This window comes from Vombatus ursinus, unplaced genomic scaffold (assembly GCF_900497805.2).
Source record: "Vombatus ursinus unplaced genomic scaffold, bare-nosed wombat genome assembly UNPS02014821.1, whole genome shotgun sequence".
Classification (NCBI taxonomy): Eukaryota; Metazoa; Chordata; class Mammalia; order Diprotodontia; family Vombatidae; genus Vombatus; species Vombatus ursinus.
This window is the reverse complement of record NW_020954599.1, coordinates 13543089-13568289: the sequence shown is the minus strand read 5'-3', so window position 1 is coordinate 13568289 and position 25201 is coordinate 13543089. Positions and strand designations below refer to the sequence as shown.

Below are 25201 nucleotides of genomic sequence, written 5' to 3'. Positions count from 1 at the left end.
GCAGGTAGCTTCCCCAGTGACCTGGATCCCTCACCTGCTCCCAGTCTCAGAGGTCCTTGGTCCCTTTTTGTTTGTGTATATGTGATTCTATGAGTCATGATTATGTGATTACATAGTGTGTATGAAGATCTGGGATTTGGGATAGAATTTCTTTCCAACCTTGAAATGGTCACTAGATGGCCTGCTAGCATTGCCTTTTAGCCAGCCTTCTTGTGGCTGAAGGAAGTAAGACTTTCTGCTGCTGTTTTTAATCTGAAGTGATGTTTTAAATGCTGTTTTTAAATCTAGATTTTACTGGTGCTATAAATCGTTTAAAGGTTTGTCTTTCTACAAAATGGTGGTTTAATGCCCTAAAATGTCTTTTACTCTGCACATAAAAACCAGGCTTCGCAGCTCGGTTCTCAAGTGTTGCCAGAATGTTCTGTGTTGGTCTGCATGCTTGGGATGGGTGCTGGTCAGATAGTAATTTAATAGGTACGTTAAAAATAGGAACGTCTTAATGTTCAAAGGCGTATTTGGCTTAAGAAAAAAGTGCAGAAAATGGAGGGGGAAACTTTTAAAATGTGGGATCAATGTGCTCATTAACTCCTTAGTGGCTTATTTATGGAGAATGACATGAAAACACAAAGGCTGCTATTTCTAGGGGGCTGTCTGTTGTATGACCTGCACATCTTCTCCTTAAGAAAAACAATGGTGTGCTATCATTACGTGATAAATCTATAGAGCCCACATGTATTCTTTATTTAATCAGTTATGTAATAAATGCTTATTAACACCTTCTACATACAGGTGTCATTGAGCTTATTTAAGGTATTTCTAGTAGAAGGAAAAAGAGCACCTTAGCTTTAGTTATTGGGGTTCATAAAACATACTTGAGGGGTAGGATGGTGTAGTGGATGATAGAGAGCTGATCTCAGAGTCAGGGAGACCTGAATTCATGACCAGCTTCTGACTCCTGTTGTCCTTGTGACTGGACAAATAGCTTAACCTTTCAGCTGTCATGTAACTGCACAACAGGTGCTGATTTGCCTGAGTAAAGGGAGTTTCTTGAATGAGAGCTACCTCTATCAGAATAATCATAGGTCTAATCCAAAACAGACCCCTAAAACTACACTGATTCAGTTGGTTTTTTTTTTTTTTTTTGGTTTTGGTTTTTTTTTTTTTGGTAAATTTTTAAAAATTTTAAACTTAAATACAAAATGGGAAAAGAAAAAAAAAAAGCATGTGAACAGCAGACCATAAGAAAGAATTCAATATAAACCAACAAATTTCCATTTCAAGAAAGTCTGTATAATAAATATTACACATTGTTTTCAAAGCTACACAGCTTTTCTTTATTCCCTTGTTGGTTTTCTTTTGTTCTATGCTGTGCATTTTTTACTTTATTTTTTTCCCTCTCCCCACCACCCTAAAGAAGGGACACACACACACACACACAGACATACACACACACACACACACACACACATACATACCTGTACATAGGTATCTCTAAACATACACTTATACACTTATACATATATATATAACACTATACTATGCTTATTTCCTCCAATCGTCCATTTCTCTGAAGGTGGATAATATCGTCCTTCATAAGTCCAAGTCTTTCCGTGTTTTTATAAATCTACCAGCTTATCATTTCCTACACCACAGCAATATCCCAACGCAGTCACATCCTATCCGAGAGATTGTCTATGAAAGTTTTTCCCCCAATTTTCTGCATTCCTTCTATTCTTGGCTACATAGGTTTTATTTATACAAGAAAATTTTAATTTAAAATAATCAGAATTCTCCTTTTTCCACTTCTACAATGCTCTCACCTCATAATATAGTTTAAAGTCTGATATTGCTGATTGTACTTCCTTTACATATTTTCCCCCTGGTTTCTTTGAAGTTCCTGACCTTTTGTTCTTCCAAATGAACTTTATTATTTTTTTTCCAACTCAGTAAAATAATTTTTTAGTAATTTAATTGGGATGACATTGAATAAATAGATTAGTTAAGTAAAATTGTCATTTTAAAAATTATATTGGCTTTACCCACCCATGAACAATAAATATTACTTTAGTTATTTAGATCTGAGTTTATTTGTATAAAAAGTGTTTTATGTTTATGTTCATATAGTTCCTGTGTTTCTTTTGGCAGATATGTGCTCAGGTATTTTATACTACCTAGGTATTTTAAATGATCGAAAACAATGTTGAATAATATTGGTGACACAGTGTAGTTTCTCTGTTTTTCACTTTTGATTAAATCTGTTTTAACTTTAACCTTGTCTGAGATTGAGATTACTATCCTTGCTTTTTTTTTTAACATACTAAATTCTATTCCTGCCCTTTATTTTTTCTTTGTGTGCATCTCTCATTTTTATGATGTTTCCTGAAAGCAACATATTATAGAATTCAAATTTTTAATCTGCTTTCCATTTCCATTTTATGGGTAAATTTGTCCCATTCACATGCTGAGTTACAATTACTTGTGTATTTTCCTCCTGCCTATTTTTCCTCACTATTCTCCTCACCCTGTATCCCTCCTCACTCCTTTGCTTTACTTCAACCCACTGCCTTGCCCTCCTGTTCTGTAAACTTCTAGGAGTCCCTCCCTTAACTTCTCCCCTGACCCTATACTCTTGCTCTCTTATTTCTTTCTGAATTTAGAAGTATTTTATGTATATGTGTATGTCTATATATATTTATGATGAGAGAGAGAAAGAGAGAGTCCCCTCTTTAACTTATTCTCATAGGAAAGTAAGGATGCAGCACTACCCTCCCTGCCCACCACTAACTTCGATGTGAATTTTTCCTTTTATGCCTCATTTATATGAGATAATTACTCTTTTTTATCTCTCCCTACACAGTTTTATTTTTTATTAGAATCACCCCAACATACTCAGCTCAACACAAGCCTTTTTTTCAAACTACCCAAATAATGATGACAGTCATAAGAGTACTGCTAATATTTTCACATATACGAAGTAAACAATTTGACCTTATTGAGTCCCTTATAATTGGTCTTTAATGTTTACTTCATATTTCTCCTGGATGTTATATGTCACAATTTCCCTTAAATTTTTGGGGGGTTTTTGTCACAAATACCTGAAAGGCTTTGAGTTTGTTAAATGTCCTTTTTTTTTTCTTTCATTTTTTTCATTCAAGACTACGCTTACCTTTGCTGGGTAAGTTACCCTTGGTTGTATATATAGTATTCCAAGAATATAGTATTCCAAGACCTGTGGTCCTTCAGTGTAGTAGCTGCTAGGTCTTGTGTTATTCTTATTGTAACTCCGTGATATTAAAATACTTTTTTCTTGTTGCTTCCAATATTGGCTCCTTAACCTGGGAGCTTTTAAGCTTGGCTAAGTTTTCCTCCTGGGATCTCCAGTGATGATCAGTGGATTTTTTCTATTTCTACTTTGCTTTTTTGTTCTAGAACTTCAGGGTAATTTTCCTTGATAATTTTTTGTAATATTGTATCAAGATTCTTTTTTTTTATCTTAATTTTCAGGTAGTTTGACTATTCTTCTATTATTTCTCCTCGATCTATTCTTCAGATCAGTTGTTTTTCTGATGAGATGTTTAGCTTTCTCTTTTATTTTTTCATTCTTTTGATTTTGTTTTATGATTTATTGGTGTCTTATGTCATTAGCTTTCCCTTGCCTGATTCTAGTTTTCAAGAAATTATTTTCTTCCTTAAGTTTTTGATTCTTTATTTCCAGTTGGTTGACTTTCTTTTCATGATTTTCTTGGATTGCTCTTTTTTTTAAAATTTTTCCTCAATCTCTCTTATTTGATTTTTAAAGTCCTTTTTAAGTTCTTGCAAGAACTCTTTTTGTGCTTGAGACCATTTGACATATATCGTTGAAAAAGGAGTGACTTTTTAGGCTCTATTATCTTCCTCTGAATATGAACCCAGATATTCTTTTATCCCCATAGTAACTATCTGTGGTTGGGTTTTTACTCTTTTGTTTACTCATTTTTATTTATTTACTTTTTCTTAATTTTTAGCAGCTATTAGTGTAATCAAGTTGTAGGCTTGAGGTATGGGAATGATTCCCCAAGCCTCAGGTCCTTCTGACTGTTATTTTCTAAGGTCTCTCTTAGGGCCCACACTTGCACTTTCTACTCCTAAGCCCTCAGCCACACTGTCATGCAAATGATCTTGCTCTCCTGCAGGTGCCCGCAGCCAGCAGGGTCCCTGCCCCTGCTAGCTCCTTCTCCCCTCAGCCATAGCTTGCATGTCTGGTCAGCATAGCTGTGCTTTGGATTCCTCTACAATGAAAGGTCCTTCAGTCTTCTCCTACTCAGCCCTCAGACCCCCTCTGCCTCTCAACCCATCTGCCCCCGGGGCTTGTTGTTTGTTGATTCTGCCGAGTCGGCCTGGAGGCATTTGCACTTCACTAGGCTAAACCTTTGCCCCTGGAGGTTTTTCCTGGGGTTAAATTGTCTTAGTAACTGCTTTATTTCTGCTGCTCTCAGTCAGTGTTCTGTCTTTTTTTCTGGAGGAAATTTGGAGAGCTGAAAGTTTTCTGACCTCCCCCGCCATCTTCCCAGAGTCCTTTTGATTCAGTCTTCATTTGGGTTTCTAAATTAACTTTTTAAATATCTCTACTTACAAAAAACATTATTTTATAGAGCTTGAAAAAAATAATAACAAAATTCATTTGGAATAACAAAAGGTTCAGAATATCAAGGGAACTAATGAAAAGAAATACAGGGGAAGGTGACCTAGCCATTCCAGATCTTAAATTGTATTATAAAGCAGCAATCATCAAAACTACTTGGTACTGGCTAAGAAATAGAGTGGTAGACCAGTGGAATAGGTTAGGTATGCAAGACACAGTAGTCAATGACTATAATAATCTATTATTTGATAAACCCAAAGACCCCAGTTTCTGGGATAAGAACTCACTATTTGACAAAAGCTGCTGGGAAAACTGGAAAAGAGTATGGCAGAAACTAGGCCTAGACCAAAATCTTACACCATATACCAAAATAAAGTCAAAACAGGTTCATGATTTAGATATAAAGGCTGATACTATAAGCAGACTGAGAGAGCAAGGAATAGTTTACCTGTCAGATTTATGGAGAACAGAAGAATTCATGACCAAACAAGAGATAGAGAACATTATGAAATGCAAAATGGATAATTTTGATTACGTTAAATTGAGAAGTTTTTGCACAAACAAAGCCAATGCAACCAAGATTAGGAGGGAAGTAGAAAACTGGGAAAGAATTTTTACAACCAGTGCCTCTGATAAGGGCCTTGTTTCTAAAATATATAGAGAATTAAGTCAGATTTATAAGAATACAAGCCATTCCCCAGTTGATAAATGGTCAAAGGATATGAACAGGCAGTTCTCAGATGAAAAAATTAAAGCCATCTATAGTCATATAAAAAATGGTCAAAATCACTATTGATTAAAGAAATGCAAATCAAAACAACTCTGTGGTACCACATCACACCTATTAGATTGGCCAACATGGTAAAACAGGAAAATGATAAATGTTGGAGAAGATGGGGGGAAATTGAGACACTAATGCATTGTTGGTGGAGTTGTGAAATGATCCAGCCATTTTGGAGAACAATTTGGAACTATGCCCAAAGGGCTATAAAAATGTGCATACCCTTTGACCCAGCAATAGCACTTCTAGGTTTGTATCCCAAAGAGATCATACAAATGGGAAAAGGATCCACATGTACAAAAATATTCATAGCAGCTCTTTTTGTGGTGGCGAAGAATTGGAAATTGAGAGGATGCCCATCCATTGGGGAATGGCTGAACAAGTTGTGGGATATGATTTGTGATGGAATACTGTTGTGCTATGAGAAATGATTAGCAGGTGGGAACTTCAGAAAAAAATCTGAAAAGACTTGTATGGACTGATACTGAGTGAAGTGAGCAGAACCAGGAGAACGTTGTACACGGTAACAGCCATGTGGTATGATGACTAACTTTGATAGACCAGCAATGCAAGAATCTAAGACATCTCTAAAGGCCTTATGATGGAAAATGCTATCCACATCCAAAGAAAGAACAATGGAGTTTGAATGCCAATTGAAGCATACTATTTGCTCTTTTTTTTTTCTTCTGTTTTGTTTTATTTCCTCTTTATTATAAAGGGTTGCTTCTGTTCGTTCTAATTCTTCCTTCCAACATGACTAATGTGAAAATATGTTTAATAGGAATGTATATGTATAGCCTGTGTCAGATTGTGCGCCATCTTGGGGAGGGTGGTGGGGAGGGAGGGGGAGAAAAATTTAAAACTCAAAAGTTTATGGAAATGATTCTTGATAAATCAAAATAAATTAATTAAAAAATATCGCTACTGACAGAGACTAGATTGATTATTATCTGAGGAAGACCTCTAGAAATTCCCCTTGTTACCTTCTTATTAGGTACCCAGTGTTCTGCTGTTGGGGTTAGGGGTGAGGCGTTTAGGCCTATAACTCGTTGCTACTTGGTTGGCCTGTGATCTATTATTTTTGTTTTAAGGGAAATTGCCTGAAATAAATTATTTTATGTGCAAGTTGCAAGGAACACACACTGTTTCCAAGAGTGGATTGGGTGTCTGGAGAGCCTAAGGAATCCCAAGTCTAATGGACAGCTTGTGTGTGTCAGGAAAGTAATTTCAATTTCTGTTGTCCAGATACCCTGGCTTTCTCTTTGAGGTGGTTTTGTCCCTCTTAGAGGTTGGATAGTGGTTTTGTGACAACTCGTGACTTGTTACTAGAATGTGCGAGGAATGGTTTGAAGCTGGAGTTTTTTGTCCTCCTTTGCCCTTCTTTGGATTTCTGCTTGACTGATTGTGTCCTTGTCTCTGCCGCTAATGTGGCGGCCATGCAGTGCAGCTTGGAGGTCCATCCCCCCCAATTCTTGTTATGATGTGTCTTTGTGTGTTAATTCCAGAAGTATAATTTAGATGCCTTTTTGAAAGAGACCTCCAATTTTGATTTCTTAGCTTTAATTTTGATGTTTGGTCCATAAAAGCATTTGGAGTCTGAATTCTGAGACTATAAATTAATGTGAAAATATAGCTGAGTAGAGGTTTTTATTTTTAATCAAGAAATTTGTATAAAATCCATGTGACCAAGAACTTATCCCAAGAAACACTTAAAGAAAAAGAGAAGAAAGCATTTTGACCTCTGACTTGACTGCTTTTAGCTTTCATGTTGCTGAAAGAATGATTTTCTTTTAAGTATGTTTTCTTAATAAGGTCTTAGATCTCGAGCTAGAAGAGACCTCAGAGGCTGTCTAATATAACCTCCGTACTTTACAGCTGAAGAAACTGAGATGTAGGAAAGTTTAAGTGACTGGTCCATGTCATGCAGGTAGTGTGTGGGAAGTGTTGGGCAAGATTTGAATCCAGCTTCTCTGACTTGAGGGCCTTTCCACTGGGCCCTGCTGCCTCCCCATAAAGGACTGATTGTAACTTCACAGTTTGAGATGATCGTTAAGCATTATTCTCTCTCTTTGTCGAAAAGTAGTATTCTTGGAAAACAGTGAATTGCAAATTCACAAAGTTAATGTGTTTATTTTCTTCAGGAGAGCATGTTTGAAATGAAAACATTGGCTTCAACGTGCTTAGAAAGTGTTAGGGCTCAAATTTTATTCTGAAACACAGCCCTTCTTTTCAAAGGCAAATGGAATTAGGTGTATTTTGAGACTTTTAATATCAAAATACAGCCAAGTAAGAGTTTAAAAAAAAATCATACTTAGTAGTAGTGGAGCATTATGTGGAGCACTCTGGAATTGAAGCATTAATTATTTTTAAAAATTTAATTTTTCACTTAAGCATTTATTTTCTTTATCTCATCTCCACCCCTTACCCTGAATTGAAAAGAGGGGGAAACAAAAAAAAACAACAAACCAAAACAAACAAAAAACACCTTGTAATAAATAAGTATAGTCAAGCAAAACAATATCCCACATTGTCTGTGTTTAAAATATATATCTCATTCTGCATCTGAGTCCATCACATCTCTATCAAGAGGTGGTCGGTGTAGTTCATCACTGGTTTTTTGGCATCATGATTGATCCTTGCGTTGATCAGAGTTCTTAAGTCTTTCAAAGTTGTTTGTTTTTACAATGTCGTTATAGTATACTCAGTATCAATTCATACAAGTCTTCCCAGGCATCTCCTCCTGTTGTATTCAACATAAAGAAGTTGACCCTTAGTTAAAATGGGTACCTCTTATTCATTCGTGGGCTTAGATGGACAAGAAATAGCATAAGAATGAAACATTTCCGGTTTGCTATTAGTCATTTATGACATTTCTCATATCATTTGTTGCAATAACAAAACCTTTGCTTGAGTGAGGTCCTGCTTCTCCAACCCTTAAGAGTTTTTGGTTCATCTTTTCAAGGCCTCATCCTATGGACTCCAAACCTTAGTAGGCTCTCTTCATGGGGCTCTTTTACATAGGATTTTCCTTGATTGGATTTGTATTGCTGCCCTTGTACGTTTTTTTTTTTTTCCTGATACAGCCTAGCTATCCATTACGCCCCACAAGTGAGTGTGAAACATTTGTCCTCAAAAAACGCCAAACCAACAAAGAAAAACAGCTCGCAACCATTTGGGTATAATGCATAGTAAACCTCAGGGTGTTTAATCCACATTTAAAAATATATATGTGTATATATATATGTATATATATATATAGATATAGATATGTGATATATAGATATATCTATATGTAGCATGTATATATGTGTGTATATGTTATTCAGTAGCAATAAGTATGCTTTCTGAATAAATCTCAACCATCTGAAGAAATATTTAATGTTCCTATTGTTTTTTCTTTATATAGGATATTGTACCAGTAGATGCTTCTTATGAAGTAAAGGAGTTGTATGTTCCAGAAAATAAACTTCAGCTGGCAAAAACAGATGCAGAAACCTTACCAGCATTGAAAATAAATAAGGTAGGGGTCAGAGGACATTTATTTGCTTTGTAGACAAAACATCTGTGGCTGTCCCTACTAGTGAAATAAAGTAAGCTTGCAGTACTGAGGTATCCAGAGTTACTAGAACTAATATATTTTTAACTGCATAGTGATGATAGCCGACATTGATATAATGTATTAAGATTTGCAGTTTAACAAAATAATAATCATAGCTAACATTGATGTAGTGTGTTGAGATTTGCAAAGCATTTTTCATTTGTTATTTGGTCTTTGTAAAAGCCCTTTTTACAAATAAGACAACTGAGACTTTGAGAGTTTGACTTGTCCAGGATCACCTAGCTATTTGTAAGTGTCTGAGGCGGGATTCAAACCCAGGACTTCTAACTCTCAAATCCAGTGCTTTCTCAATTATACTCTATCAGCTGTATTGAAAAGTATGTTTAAAAAACCACACACACACACATACACACACACACCCCCCCCCACCCCTTAGCTTCCCTTTTCCCTCAAATATTTTTAAAGATTTCCATTAATCCATTTTTTCTGACCCTTAATAATAGGCACATTTCTCATTGAATACTGTTATTTATTGCTATTTCCTAATAGATGGACTTGACTTGGTGATGGCCATTGTAATTTCTTGTTTTGATGTGGACAGTTTACTGAAATGGATCTGTGATCTTATGTACACGTTCCATACCATGATGAAGATGGGTCACCTGTAGATAACTGTCCAGCCTATGCATCTTTTGTCTATGTCCTCCCATAAACTTGCTTCAGTGGGTCCATCCAACATGTCTGGGAGCCTTACATGATTTCTTTTGAAATCTTGAGGTTGCCTCTGGAGCATATAAGGATGTCCATTGGCCATCTCTCACTCTTGTCGGGTGACTAGCCTGTCTCTTGAGTCTACATTTCTTTTGTGACCTCTTTCTTTCTGGTGCTCCTTTGTAACTCCTTGTTGGTTAGGCGATAGCTTGCTTACCCTAGCCGTGTGCCTCTTCATTGCCCTCTCTGTGTGAGACTCATTTTTAATTCTTTGGAGATTAGAGTTCCATGGCTAGAGGCAGCTAGGTGATACAGTGGATAGATTGCTAGACTTGGAGTTAGGAAGACCTGAGTTCCAAGACTGCCTTAGACACTTACTCATTGTGAGATTGTGGGCAAGTCATTTAACCTCTGAGTTTTCTTGGTTTCTTCTTCTATAAAAGGGGAATAATTCTAGCACCTACTTTACAATATCACCGTGAGACCCAAATGAGACACCATTGCAGCCTTAAAGCATGATATGAATACTAGCTTTTGTGAGCTAAGTATTTGTTCAGCACCTACTATGTGCTAGGTATTGTAATAAACACTTTTGGCAAACACGCCTTCCTGTTTTATGCCTCTTTTGATATTACTGTCATGGGATCATTAAACAAGCCCATTTCAGTTGTTGCTTCTCTCAAGGAACTTTTCATAATTTTTATTTATTCATGGCAGATACCTTGTTGGAGAAGAACTTTTAAGGGAGGGTCTTGCTCTGCCAAATCAAATTGTTTTATAGTCAGTGAGGAATGTCATAGTGAGATCTTGCATTCTCTCCATCTTTTGATCATTTAACTTATGGTAAAGATGTGGTCTCCTTTGTCTGTTCTTTTCTAATCCCTATAGCAATGTCAGATAAAACTGTTTCTACTAATGTTGTACTCGTTTTAGACACTGGTCTTCCAGAATGTTTTACTTAGTATTCCAAGTCACGGTAGCCAAATCCTTCCAGCCATGATGGGAATGAAGCATTGCTGGCCTGAGCCCATCATCCCCAAGTGGAGATGCTGATGGGAGACTCAGGGGAGCCAGCATGGTGGAGGGATGCCGCTGGGTGGGAAGGCCCAGGTGCTGAGGGAATTTCTAGGATGAGAAGAGACAGGATGTGGACGCAGGTCTTCTTGACTCCACGTCCATTCCTCTGTCTATCCACTGTGCTAGCTAGCTGTGGCATTTGAGAGAGTTCTGTAAGTAAACGTAAGCGCTTCTCCTGTGGTCTCTTACTCTCACCCCTGCTTTCTGAGTGACGATTGCTCTAACACGCCTGTTGCTGCTTTGAATCTGGCCGCTCGCTGTTTCTGTTCCTGCCCCTCCTGCTATTAGAAATGGCGCCTGCTCTCTCCTCTCCTCTTCTTCATCTTCTCTCTACTCTTCTTAGCTCTTCTTCTGAGTTCTTTCCACTGCAATATTCTTCATCTTCTCCTCCTCCTCTTCCTTTTTTTAATGTTGCAAGTACTTTACAGATATTGATTCATTTGATCCCCCAACAACCTTTGGAAACGAATGCTGTTATTATCCCCATTTTACAATTGAGGAAACTAAGGCAGACTAGTGAAGTGATTTGCCCAGGAGCACATGGCTAGTAAGCTTCTGAGGCTGGATTTGAACTCTGGTCTTCTTGACTCTCAAGTCCAGCACTCTTGGCACTGTGTTGCCTGCTTTCCTGTTAACACCATACTAGTCAAAGAAGCCTGCTCTGCAGTCTGTGGATAATTTAGCCAACTCTAACTTAGTAGCTCCCTGGTCTCTAATTGGAGATTTTTGTTCTTAGCGTGGCTTGTTAGATTATGGAAAAATTTATATTTTTCCTTGAGAAGTTGGTCTCTACTTATTTCAAAATATAAGGTACTTAAAGTCCATTGGTTTGCTTCAAACTGCTTAGCACAGTGCCTGGCACATAGTAGGTACTTAGTAAATGTTGGTCTATGGATGGATGGATGTGATGCTGTTTTGTAACATGGCATTTGGTTACTATTGGCAAATAATGGATATGTGTGACTTCACTTTTCTTTGTCTTCTCTTAGTTGGACATGCAGTGGGTGCAGGTTTTGGCAGAAGGCTGGGCGACTCCGCTAAATGGTTTTATGAGAGAGAGGGAATACCTGCAGTGCCTTCATTTTGATTGTCTGCTGGATGGTGAGACATTTTACATTAAATATTGCATGATTTAGAGGATTTATATCATCTGGGTTTACTATTATTTTCTTAATGCTTTCTATCTCCAAGTTTTTCCTGATAGTATACAGATATTTCAATAGTGAAAATTCATGTGAGGCTGTATCTTTTTATTTTATTTTTAATTGATTTTACATTTTTCTTAACTTAGATTTTTCTAAAAAAAAAAAAAAAAGGAGATGGGAGCAATTGAACATGGACCTAAGAAGCAAAATCCTTTTTTTTTTTTGCCTTCCTGTTCTTTGATGAATGAATGTTATAAATTTTCAGCTCAAAGGGTTGTATCTTTCTATTAATAAACAGAATGGCCCGGTGCAAAAAGATCCACGTATAAAAGTTTCCTTATGAAAAGATTTATAGACTTTAGACTCAGAAAAGACTTTGGAAATCACATGTAGTCCTATCCCCTTATTTTACAGATGAGTTAATTGAATTTCAGGGAACTTAAGTGACAATTTTTGGCAGAGTTGGGATTTGAACTTGGGTCCTGCGAGTCTCAGATTAGTTGGTGCATTTTCTACATCATATTAGCCTTTGCTTCCCAGAAATGATTGTAGCCTTTTGATTTTTAGAGAAAAATTGTTTATAGGGTCTGATTAGTTACCCCTGTTTTTCACTTTAAAAGTAACGAAAAATAATTTGTTTTCATTCTTCTAATTATCTTTATTTCACCAAACTAAAACAAAAAAGATGGGTAATGGAAAGTTTAAAATTCTTCTTGAGGTATTTAAATAGTGTGATGGAAACATCTATGCAGAAATACTTCCAACCTTTTGTAAACATGATTTTCTAAGAATGTAAAGACATTCATTTTTGATGGTATCATAATTTTCATTTACTGACAAATATATAACATCTTGAAAGTTACTAAGGATCATGGTAGCCATTCTTAGTTCATAGCAGTTAAAACCCAGACTTAACCTTTAACTTTGCAAACTAATTTTTGTTGAAAAGTATAACTTCCTGCATTGAGTAGACTATTATTTACTATGGTGGTAGCCTGTTAAACTACTGCTAATCTCAGTCTGAGTGCTAGGGAGTAAAACAGATTTACAAGGCAGTTTTTCTGAGATCTGCTTTTGGACCTTGGTGTGTTAGCCATCCTTTCCTAGAGATCTTGTTGCAAACGTATAGATGAAATATCACCTTTTGGTTCCCTCCCTCAACACAGAATAGCAAGAGGTAATTGTCATTTCCTCTGTAGCAGGGGTCTTAACCCAAGCTCAATTGATCCATGGGTTTCAGGGCATCTGTGAACTTTAATGGGAAAAAAAATACATCTTTATTTTTACTAATCTTTGGTTTCCTCTGTAATCTTTTGTATTTTAGTTTATGTATTTTAAAAAATGATTCTCGGAGGGATCCCTAGGTTTCAGCAGATTGCTGAAGGGGGTCCATGACACACTGAAAAGGTTAAGAATCCCTACTCTATAGGAATGACTGTCTATATGTGATGCAAATGGACCCATTATCCTTTGCTTCATCTGAAAGGAATGTTAGTGATTTTAAGGCAGTCAAACAGACTTTTTTTAAAAAAAAATTTTGTTTTTGCATCTTTTCTTCTCCAAAGAGGTTTCTGCTGATACTTTGATTTCTTAAAAAAGTGTAGTATATGTCATTTCAATCTGGGTGACTTCACTTAAACAAATCCACATGGATTTGTTGGACATTCATCCAAGAAAATCTGTTTTCTTACCATGTGAGCAAGGAGCAAACACAGACCAGTGGTTCAGGTTGGAACTTGACCAGCAGGCCAGGTTGGAGTAGGGAGAGGGGGAGGGGGAGGGTCCTCAAATTGGGCCAGTTAACCTGCGGATCCTCCTGATACTTTTGTCCAGGGATAGTGAGGTTGGTTGGGGCCTGGCTATGTTTATTTCTGCCCTCCTGCTCTGTTTATAAGAACTGGACTTTCTGCCACTGCTCATGTTGATCTGTCACTAACAGGGATTCTGTTGTCTTTGGAAAGATGGTATGTAGTGTATTCTTCTCATACTTGGGGGGTGGGGGAGTACTGCCTCTCTTGGGATATGTAATACTTAACACATGGGCAGCTAGGTGGTGCAGTGGACAGAGTGCCTGGCCTGAAGATCTGAGTTCAAATTTGACCTCAGACATTTACTACCTGTGTGACCCTGGGCAAGTCATTCAACCCTGTTTGCCTGTGTTTTCTTATCTGTAAAATGGGCCGGAGAAGGAATTGTCAAACCACTCCAGTAGCTTTGCCAAGAAAACACCAAATGGTCTCACAAACAATCAGACACCACTGAAAGGATTGAATAATAATTTTACCACATAGAGTGTACTCTAGAAAGGTGTGGAGTCAGGAAAGGGCCAGGTATGTGTGAGGAATGATCCATTTAATATAGAACGTAGGGGTTGTGTAGGACCAGCGTTCTTAATCTGGGGTCGGTGGATAGATTTTTGAGAGTCTGTGAACTTAGATGGGGAAAAATATTACGTATTTGTCTTCATCAACTTTGGACTGAAGTTTAGCATTTCCTTCAGTTATTGAGAAGCAGAATTCTGAGAAGGCTGCTTTACACTCCCTGGAGGGGTCCAGACCCCTGGTATAGAGGCCTAGTCGGATACGAAGTGTCCAGTGCCCGTTTAATGAAGATGATGATGGCAGGTCAGGCATTAGAAACTCCCTTCTCAGCACGCTATGCTTCTGTTGCATTTTCTCACGCTGGTTATAACCAATCGTTCTGTGATCCATGGCATGAGCCAGTGTGGTTCGTGGGTTGATGTAGATTCATTGTGTCGATTACATTTTATCTGCCCATTTTTCTAAAACAGAGGTGCTGGTTGGTGGTAGGCCTGACGCTTCTCCATCAGCCTTCTGTACCTATTTTCCAAGTACCTATGGAGCATGGTTATAGGCTTGAGCCCTAAACGTCTCAGCACTAAGAATGCCTCCTAAACTTTGAAGCGAGTGTCTGATAACCTGGACCTTATGTTTGTGTTTTGTTTTTTTTTCCTTGTCCCGTAGGAGGAGTCATTAACTTGTCGGTACCTATCGTTCTGTCAGTTACTCAAGAGGACAGAGAGAGAATGGATGGCTGTACGGCATTTGCGCTGGTGTACGAGGGTTGTCGAGTCGCCATCCTCCGAAATCCAGAGTTCTTTGAACACAGAAAAGAGGAGCGCTGTGCTCGACAGTGGGGCACAACGTGCAAGGAGCATCCGTACATCAAGGTTATATCAACACCCCCCCCCCCCCAAAGTATTTGCATTTACAGTGATCTGCGCCCGCTTATGTTTTATCATGACCGTCGTGATCTCCCTGCTGGCTGCTTGATTGAGGTGGCAAATGCTTTGTAGATTCAGGATCACCCTTGCCCAGGTGGAGGTAGGAACTATTTGTTCCTGAGCTCGTCTCTTACGTGTGGATGAGTATCGTGGGTTCATCGGGAAAGTCCTATCAGAATACTCTGATCTCTTTGTTTCTGCGTATTAACTAGGCTAGGGGTTAGGAGAATGCCATGGATTTCAGGAAGGAATTGGCGAAGACTCACAATATGGTTGTGAACTGAATGGGGAGATGTGGACTAGATGTCTTACAAGCTAGATAGGTTCATAGCTGATTTAGAGCAGACATTCTTAACCTTTTTTGTGAATCTGGACCCCTTTGTCTGTCTAGTTGACTGCCAAAGGGGTCTTTGACACAAAAAGTGTTGAGAATCCCTGCTTTAGGGTCTCAGAGAGTTGCCTGGACCACTGAGAGGTGGTCACACAGCTAGTGTGTGTCAGAGGCCAGACTAGATAGAACCTGGGTCTGAGGGTAGCTGTCTTCCTTATGCCACCCTGCCTGTTGTCTTGATCATAGTAGGTGCTTAATAAATGTTGGATTGACTTGGCATCTAGTCAATCTGTCTTACCCCTTCTCAGAAAAATAGTTGTAAATGCATAAAATAAAATACATAGGATTACAAAGGAAAACAGCCTTAAAAGACTTAGTATATTTTTCAAATGACTTTTTTAAAACCAGATAAGAAATCAACTCACCAGAGTAGTTTTTTTTTTTAGATGTTTACATACCCAAATTCAGGGGTATTCAGATTGGAGAGACTTGATAGAGACCTTGGGGCCATCTTGCCCAATTCCCTGACCCATGGAAGAATTCCTTCTATAGCATCAGTGGTCCCACCTCCAGGGCCAGGGAGCTCACCATTTCGTTTGTAAGTTACTTTAAAATGCGTTAAGACTTTGGGGGCACTCTGTAATGAAATCTAGTTATAAAAATATATTTTTGAAAAAGTCATGGTTTCAAGGCCTAAGAACTCCTGATTTTGTGGATTCATGTGAAAACTAAGAGAAGAGAGGATGCTGCAGCGTACTGACTTCAACCATATTATGTCCACACATTTTCTCAGCAAAGATAAAGCTATAGTTAGCACATTCATCACAGTTGGAGGTGGCATTCAGCTGGTAGGGATTAGGTAATACATTATTTATTAGATAATACATTGTGTAGCTGTCCTGCATGTAGTTTCCAAAAATCAGCTGAGCTAATGCAGGATGGATCAGACATGGCCAGATAACAGTTTGTGTGGAAAACACCCGAGGGTTCTAGTTACCTATTATTGTTGTTGTTTATCGTTTGTTTGTTTGTTTTTTGGTTTTGCTTTTTTTGATGAGGCAGTTGGAGTTAAGTGACTTGCCCAGGGTCACAGAGCTAGTAAGTGTCAAGTGTCTGAGGCTGGATTTGAACTCAAGTCCTCCTGACTCCAAGGCCAGACCTCTGTCCACTGCACAACCTAGTGGCCCCTCATCCTTTGTTTTCGAAGAGGACCAGGTGATATCTTGACCTGAACTGGATTTAAGCAAGGAAGATAAGCAAAAAGTCATCAACCTCACTCTCTCTTCCCGAGTCATTGAAGTCAAATGGCAGAACAAAAGTCAAGACAACTGGAGATGGCCTGGGATGCAGTGAATGACTTAGAAGACATCTTCATTGTCTGATCAAATGATAAGTGCCACACGGCTCCTGTTTTAGCTGCCTTCATGACCATTGCAACAAATTATTCTCATCCACCCATTCTGCCAGGGCAAGTCTTCACTTGCTTGGGGTTGATATCCCACTAACTCACCAACAGGTTTGAGGCCTGTTAGTTACCCTTAACCTGGTTTAGCCCATCTGCCAAGATGGTTGATGGGGTGTAGCCGCTGCACATGCTGCAGCTTCTTGGAGTCACAGGTGAGAGTTGGGTGACAGGTAGACACTGAAGGTGGCTGAGCCTGAAAAGGGATCAGCAAGCCCTCCCACAAGAGGTGGTAGTCCTCCTTGAAGAACCCATACACCCCTAGTTGCCTGTAAGTGTGCAAAATGAGTCAGGTTTGCTGTGGCTGCCAAAAAAACTAACTCAGGGTCAGGCCATGTTCATAGAAGCATCATGTCTGTAAAGAGAAAGAAGATAATATGCTGTGCTCCATGCTGATCAGGCCACCTTGGGAGTATTGTGTTCAAATCTGGCACCCTATTTAAGGATGGACATTGAACAATTAGAGTCTGAAGGAAGGTGACCTAGGTGGTGAAGGAACTTGAAAGCATGCAATTTGAAGATCCTTTTAAGGAAATGGAGGCCTTTAGCCTGGGGAAGAAAAGTTGTGGAGGTATATGATAGCTGACTTGAAATATTTGAAAAATCTGTCTGTCATTGAAAGAAGAATTAAACTTAGTCTGCTTGATTTTTGAAGAAAGACCTAGAACCAGTGGGCTCTTTTAGGCCTTTTTTCTGTCAGACAATTTATCCCATTCTGCCTGTCCCTTTCCCCTTCTCCCAGTGCATTCCTCTTTCTCACCCCTTAGTTTTATTTTTTGTGTAATTATCCCATTGTATTCAACTCATACCTGTGCCCTCTGTTTATATTTATTCTTTCTAACTGCCATAATAATGAGAAGGTTTTTAGGAGTTACCGGTATCATTTCCCCATTTAAGAATGCAAACAGTTTAACCTTATTGAATCCCTTTTGGTTTCTCTTTCTTACTTACTTTATTATGCTTCTCTTGAGTCTTATATTTGAAAGTCAAAATTTCTGTTCAGCTCTGGGCTTTTCATCAGGAATGCTTGAAAGTTCTCTATTTTGTTGAATGTCTAGTTCTCCCTTGAAGGATTATACTCAGTTTTGCTGGCTAGGTGATTCTTGGTTGTAATTCTAGCTCTTTTCCACTCCAGAACATCATGTTCCGAGCTCTCCATTCCTTTAATGTAGAAACTGCTAAATCTTGTGTTATCCTAACTGTGGCTCCACAATATTTGAACTGTTCCTTTCTGGCTGCTTGCAATATTTTCTCTCAACCTGGGAGTCTGGAATTTGGCTATAATATTCCTGGGAGCTTTCATTTTGGGATCTCTTTCAGGAGGTGATTGGTGGACTCTTTGAATTTCTATCTTACCTTCTGGCTCTAGAATACCAGGACAGTTTTTCTTTATAATTTCTTGAAAGCTGATGTCTAGGCTCTTTTTTTGATCATGACTTTCAGGTAGTCCGATAATTCTTAAATTTTCTCTCTTGGATCTATTTTCCAAGTCAATTTTTTCTCTAGTGAGATAGTTCACGTTTTCTTCTATTTTTTTTTCATTCTTTTGGTTTTGTTCAATTGTTTCTTGATTTCTCATAAAGTCATTAGCTTCCACTTGCCCAATTCTAACTTTAAGGAATTATTTTCCTCAGTGACCTCTTGTACCTCCTTTTCCTTTTGGCTAATTCTGCTTTTTTTAGGAGTTCTTCTCTTTAATTAATTTTTGTATATCTATTTCCATTTGACCAATTCTGCTTTTCAAGGCATTCTTTTCTTCATTGGTTTTTGTGCCTCTTTTACCATGTGGCCTCTTCTGGTTTTTAAGGTGTTATTTTCTTTAGGATTTTTTTGTGCCTTCTTTACCAAGCTGTTAACTCTTTTGTCATGATTTTTTTGCATCACTCTCATTCTTCTTAATTTTTCCTCTACCTCTTTTACTTTATTTTTAAAATCTTTTTTGAGCTCTTCCATGGCCTGAGACCAATTCATATTTTCCTTTGAGGTTTTGGATGTAGCAGTTCTGACTTTGTTGTCTTCTTTGTGTTTTGATCTTCCTTGTCACCATAGTAACTTTCTATAGTCAGGATCTTTTTCTGCTATTTGCTAATTTTTCCAGCCTATTTCTTGATTTTTAACTTTATGCTAAGGTGGGACTCTGCTTCCAGAGTGGAGGGGACACTGTCCCAAGCTTCAGGTTTTTTTGTGCAGCTTTTTTCAGAGATAATTCTGGGGACCTGTATGTAAGTTTTTAGTTCTTTTAAGGTGGTTTGATCTAGGGAGAGGTGTGTTTACTCATCTTCTGGTCTGTGCTCTGGTCTGTGAGAGACCACAAGCACTCTTTTCTGCCCTGAAACTGTGAGGAGGGTCCCCGCTCCACTGGCTGCAAGCTCTGGTGTGCTAGTGCTCCTCCTTGCCCTGGGACTAAGACCCAGTTCTGTAACCCAGATCCACATATGGGCAATGCAGTAGAGTCCTACCTTTGGTGCTAGCAAAAGCACCCCTGTAATCTTCTTCTGACTCCCTTACCATCAGTGGGCTACCTTTGCTGCCAACTGTCTGAGTTATTTTGGGCTGGAAAATTGTTTTGTTCTGTCCTTTTGTGGGTTCCGCAGCTCCAGAATTTGTTTTGAGGCATTATTTAAAGTTGTTTGGAGCGGTTTCATGGAGAGATCAGAAGAGTCCCTACCTTTTCTCTGCTATCTTGGCCCCGCCCCCCTCTTTAATGTTATTGAAATGACTTTTATTCAGTTAATTAAGTGAAGTTTTTTTTGCTATCTTCTTTGTACTACTAGTTTATACTGTTTTTTATAGATAAGCTTAATTTGAGCCCTGTCTGAATTATCACAAATTACTTGGAGTCCAAATTAATGAAGTCTTTTTTTTTTTTTTTTGGAAAGCGTGCTGGATTTATTTTTTTTCACATTAATACATATTTATAGAATAAAAAAAAGCATTTCCATAATATAGTATAATAAAAAAAAGATGATTGTACATGAAACTGCAAATCTACTAAGCACAACTTGCTATTTCTTTCAAATATACAACAAAATTATCTTGTAAATTTCTTTTTCTTCTACTCTGCCCCCACCCTGCCCTAGAGATGGCTACTATTAGACACTAGTAAGCATGTGTATCATAGATATACATTATATATATCTATATGTGTATATATAGATATATATAAAATTACTTTATACATGCTTATTTATCAGTTCTTTCTCTGGATGCAGATAGCATCTTTCTTAATGTGCCCTTTACAGTTAATTTGGGTATTTATAATAGTCAAAATAACTTATTCACTCAAAGTTGTTATTAAAATAATGTTGCTGTTACCGTATACGGCGTTTTCTTGGTTCTGCTCATTTTGCTCTTCATTATTTCATACAAATCTTTCCATGTTTTTCCAATGTCACTGAGCTCTTCATTAATGAAGAATGAATTAATGAATTAATTAATGAATGAAGATATTAAATAATGTTAATGAAATTTTAAGATTATGTTCGGTTACAGGACTGTCGTGGAATCAAATAACAGTCATAATAGCTAACACTTACATAGTGCTTTGAGGTTTACAAAGTGCTTTACAAATACTATCTTATTTGATCCTCACAACAACCCTGGGAGGTGGGTGCTGTTGTTATCCTTATTTTACAGATGAAGAAACTGAGGCAAGTAGTGGTGACATGACATTGAACTTGGGTCTTCCAGACCACAGGCCCTGCACTGCCTCCCCTGTGCTACCCAGCTGCCTTTGGTAAAGTATTGTAGTTACATAATAATTGGAAATGACTGACTGGCATGTAATTGAAAGTGTCATTCAGGTCACTAAACTACAAGTGTAGGAGAATCAGTCATCACATAAGATTAGGATGCGCATTTTAGTTGCCCCATTAAAATAACGGATTTAAAAAGATGGAATTGAAATGTTTCCTGAATCCTTCTTTCTCTGGAAATTGAATCCTGCTTTACTAGCCTCAGGCTTTCTACTGTTTCCTTTTCGGAAGCTTTGTCTGCCGAGATGGCACCATCCCACTGTCCACTTTGGCTTGTCTACAGTCTGCTGTGCTTTTGGATGGAAAATTTAATTGTTTGTTTCCTGGCTTCCCAGGAACACCCTATTTTCCTGCTCCTGGTCGCAGTGGCGCTGTTCTTTTTCAGGCCATCGAAGCCATTGCTTGAGGTCACAGGGGGCACGGGGCACGCTCCATTCCATACGCTGGATACACGTCTCTTTTTAATTGTTCATCTTCTGAGAACAAGTATCCAGGGCTAGCTAATAAACCTAAATTACATTAGACATAGTTCAGCGTAAGCTCTCATTTCTCTTTGTTCTGCCTTCATCAGATTCTCATTAGCAAGCGTCAAAGCAGTGTTGTACTCTTTTCTACAATAAAAACTTGTTGATTTTGGCGAGATTTCGGTGGGTGTGAGGCGTTTACTCCTTTTGTATTTGCTGCTCCTCGCCATAGGTATTTGTGGTTGAAAATGATCATTCTGATTTTTCAGACCTTCTCCTTCGATGCTTAGCTGTTTGTTGTGAATGTTCCTCTCTTAGAAGGTGCCCTGTCACACACACACGGTGGCTCGTAATGACGTTGACCTCTCCACGTTGGACTTTCCCTGGCTGTTCTCCAGCTCTGGCAATTAAGAAAGCTGGGTTGTTTCATCTGGTCAGAAACGGCTTTATAATGGCTTCCCCACTGGCCATTATTGATGAGGGAGCCTGTCCTTCGTGACATTTATATGATGTGTTATATACTAGCATGCTTCTAGGCATCTTAGGTATTTGTGTGTTATGGATTTTGTTCGAGAAGGAAGGAACAGTTTAGGTGTGATAAATGGGAATGCTAAATGTGATATGATTTTCAGAGAAGCCCATATAATGGCCCAGAGTTTGCCAGAATGAAGTCACATCTTTGCTTTGTTGGCAGATGTTTGCTTGTCTGCGCAGAATTCTATCAGTAATGCAGTGGTATGGAACACACTTTCCAGATGTAAAGATCTGTTTCTTGTCATGTTTTGGGGTGATGGTCAAAGCTGGAGCTTACCCTGCTTTGAGAAAACCCTGTATTTGGGCCAGTTCTTTGGAATATAAGAGAAGACAAGTAGGATTTATACGCTTGATGTTTGTCTTTTCTGTTAGGTGCCCAAACACTGGGCACCTTTTTTTTTCATGTGTTTTGAAGCTCTCTTCTTTTGGAAAGTATTATTGTAAGCAGGATAGCTATTTTTTAATTCTTAACTTCATAATAACCTATGCTTTGACTTTGAGGATGATGGCTTTTACATTTGGTCACTTATTTTATTGTCTATGTTTGATTCAGACGTCAAAACTTGTGATTGTTTTCTGTGTGATTGAGTAAGGCAGAAAAAATGAACGAGAAGCAAGTGATTTTGTTAAACAAGAAAGTGGGGATCACTCCAAGTTTTTGTTGTGTTTATGTATGTTACTATATGGTGAAATAGAAAATGTATTGAACTGGAAGTCAAGAGACCTGGGTTTTAGTCCTGTTTTTGTTACTGATTGTATGAGCAGCTCACTTTAATTTTCTGTGACTTGATTTCCACTTCTGTAAATAGTTTGAACTACATGCTTTTTAAGTCCCCTTCTAGCTCTAAAATTCTATTGGTCCATCTAGCAAATATTTTATTTTTTGAGCATTTATTGTACACTCTATGCACAGAACTTTGTAAGGTGTGGTAGGGGATACAAAGGTGTACTATATGAGGCTGCTCCATCGGATAGTAGATAGAGTGCTGGCCAAGTCCAGCAGTCAGGACCACCCGAGTTCAAATCTTCTTTCAGACGTTAACTATGTGACCCTGAGCAAGTCGCTTCACTGCACCTCTGCACTGCTGTCACATAGTAGGTGCTTAATAAATACTCATTTCCTTTCCCTTCCCTATAACATTCTATTTCGATTGACACCATTGCTGTAGAGGAGGCAGGAGTGGGGTGGCATCAGCACAGTTGGAGGGGTTAGCTTTAAGGGCAAGGGACATCTCAGTCCCTGAGGAAAGAAGGGAAGGATGAGTAAAGAGAGAAACAGAGACCTCTCAAGGTACAGAGGATGTAAGCTGAAAGAGCTCCACCTGTATGACTTGGAGAGCTGATCTTATCAGAGATAAGGAGGCAAGGGTTGTAATTGGGGCCTCAGGGCCATGGGAGAAGGATTCCCCCAACAATTGCTGTGGATAAGTCAGGGTTGTTAAAGGAATTTTGAAAGGTAGTTTTTAAGAAGAGGAAGATGACTCAACAACAATAAGAACCCAGCTGATGCTAAAAGCACTGATTCGTCAGGAAGCTCCCCATCTGTTTCACGGCTGTCCAGTTTCCATAAGCTGCCCAGGAATGGGGTTGAAGAAAGAAGGCAGTTTGGGGGACGGTCACCCAGAGCTGAGCATTACTGTCTATTGCCAAGTATTTCTTAACAAGAGCACCTTCTACATTTATTTGTAGAATCAAAGGAATTTCATGCTGGAAGGGACCCAGCACTCAGCTGCTGTGCCACCCTATTTCATACATGAATCAGTCACATTTGGGGTTCTTTCAGTCTCTCCTTGAATGCGCCAGGGACATCCCCTGAGTTCACAGCTTGGTGAAGCAAGCGCTTCCATTTTCAGACAGCTCTTAATAGTTAAGAAATTCTTTCTTATATTGAGCCCAAATCTGCCTCCCTTTAACTCCAGCCTATTGTTCCTAGTTTAATAATAATGATAATAACAACAACTAGTATTTCTATAGTGCTTTAAGGTTTGCAAATTGCTGTACATATGTTATCTCATCTGGTCTTCACAACTACACTAAGAAATAGGTGCTGTTATTGTCACCATTTTACAGATGAGGGAACTAAGGATGAAAGAGATGAAATGATTTCCTGCCCAGGGTCACAACTAGCAAGGGTCTGAAGTGGTATTTGAACTCAGGTCTTCCTGACTCTTAAGTCCAGCACTCTATCTGCTGTATTACCTAGCTGACCTCTAGGACTTTATAGTAAATATAATCTCTCTTCCACATGAAAATTCTTTAACTGTTTGAGTATTTGTGATCATGTCCTTCCCTAAGTTACCTTCACTTCTCTGGGATGGATGGCTTCCATCTATTCCTTTTCTAAAATTATTTTCTACTTTCTCACTTTTGTTCCTAAAAGCACATTTGTTTAATTTAAATTTTTTTCTTTTTAAAAAAATGATTTGTTTTTAGTTTTCTACATTCATTTTTATAAAATCTTGAGTTCTAAATTTTCTCCCTGTTCCTTCTATCTCCCCCCGCCCAAGACGGCATGCAATCTGATACAGGCTATACATGTACAATCATATCAAACATATTTCCACATTAGTTATGTTGTAAAGAAAGAATCAGAACCAAAATTAATTGAAATTATAAATTAATATAAGCTCTTGTGTGTAGGGGTTGTTTCATTGTATTTGTATCCTTTGCCCCACGCACAGTGCCTGGTGCATTGTAGGAGTTTAATAAATACTTGTTTGATTAAAGAAGTTATCACATCTTAAAATCACTAAGGAAATATTTGGTTGTACAACTTTCAGCATTCAAATTTAATGTGAATGGAAGCCTTTGTAGTAGCTTTTCATACTTTATAAAAGGCAGCTAGGTGGCCCAGGGGGAAGACTGATGGGCCTGGGGTCAGGAAGACCCGAGTTCAAACCTGGCCTTACATACTTATTGCTGTGTGACCCTGGACGAGTCATTTCACCTCTGCTTCAGTTTCAGCTGTAAAATGGATTAATAACAGCACTTATCTGGAAGAACTGTTGTGAGGATCAAATGTGATCGTGTTTGTAAAGTGCTCCCACAGTGCCTCTCACATCAGAGGGGCAGTATAAAAGCTTATTCCCTCCCTGCCCCACCAAGAGAATTATATTTGCTTATTGGGTTTTGTATTTCTGCTTTTAAAGGGAATGCTTCCTTGTTTTTTTGTTTTGTTTTTGTATTTTTTTCAATTTTTACTTCTTCTTCCTGACAGATGGTGATGGAGCAAGGCGATTGGCTGGTTGGGGGTGACCTTCAAGTCCTGGACCGAATTTATTGGAATGACGGCCTTGACCAGTACCGCCTCACCCCAGCTGAGCTAAAACAGAAATTTAAAGAGATGAACGCTGGTGAGTCACTCACCCCCTTTTCTAATCTGGCGTCATTATCATCTCACTTGGATGTGTCATGTTACCAGCTCGTGATGGGGCTAGTTAGAACTCTTGCTTGGGAGGAAGTGATAATTCCTGAAGATCAGATTAGACCTAGCCAAAAAAAAAAAAACAAAAACAAA

At 38.4% G+C, this 25201-nt stretch overlaps 1 protein-coding gene across 1 annotated transcript in view; it reads left to right on the top strand.

Moving 5' to 3' along the window:
• PAPSS1 (3'-phosphoadenosine 5'-phosphosulfate synthase 1) overlaps positions 1–25201 on the top strand; it is a 122118-nt gene that overhangs the window by 47467 nt on the left and 49450 nt on the right. The window contains exons 6-9 of the mRNA XM_027837612.1: positions 8809–8922; positions 11739–11850; positions 14879–15084; positions 24902–25037. Of these exons, the coding sequence (XP_027693413.1) occupies positions 8809–8922; positions 11739–11850; positions 14879–15084; positions 24902–25037 (568 nt within the window). The remainder of the gene's footprint in view (positions 1–8808; positions 8923–11738; positions 11851–14878; positions 15085–24901; positions 25038–25201) is intronic.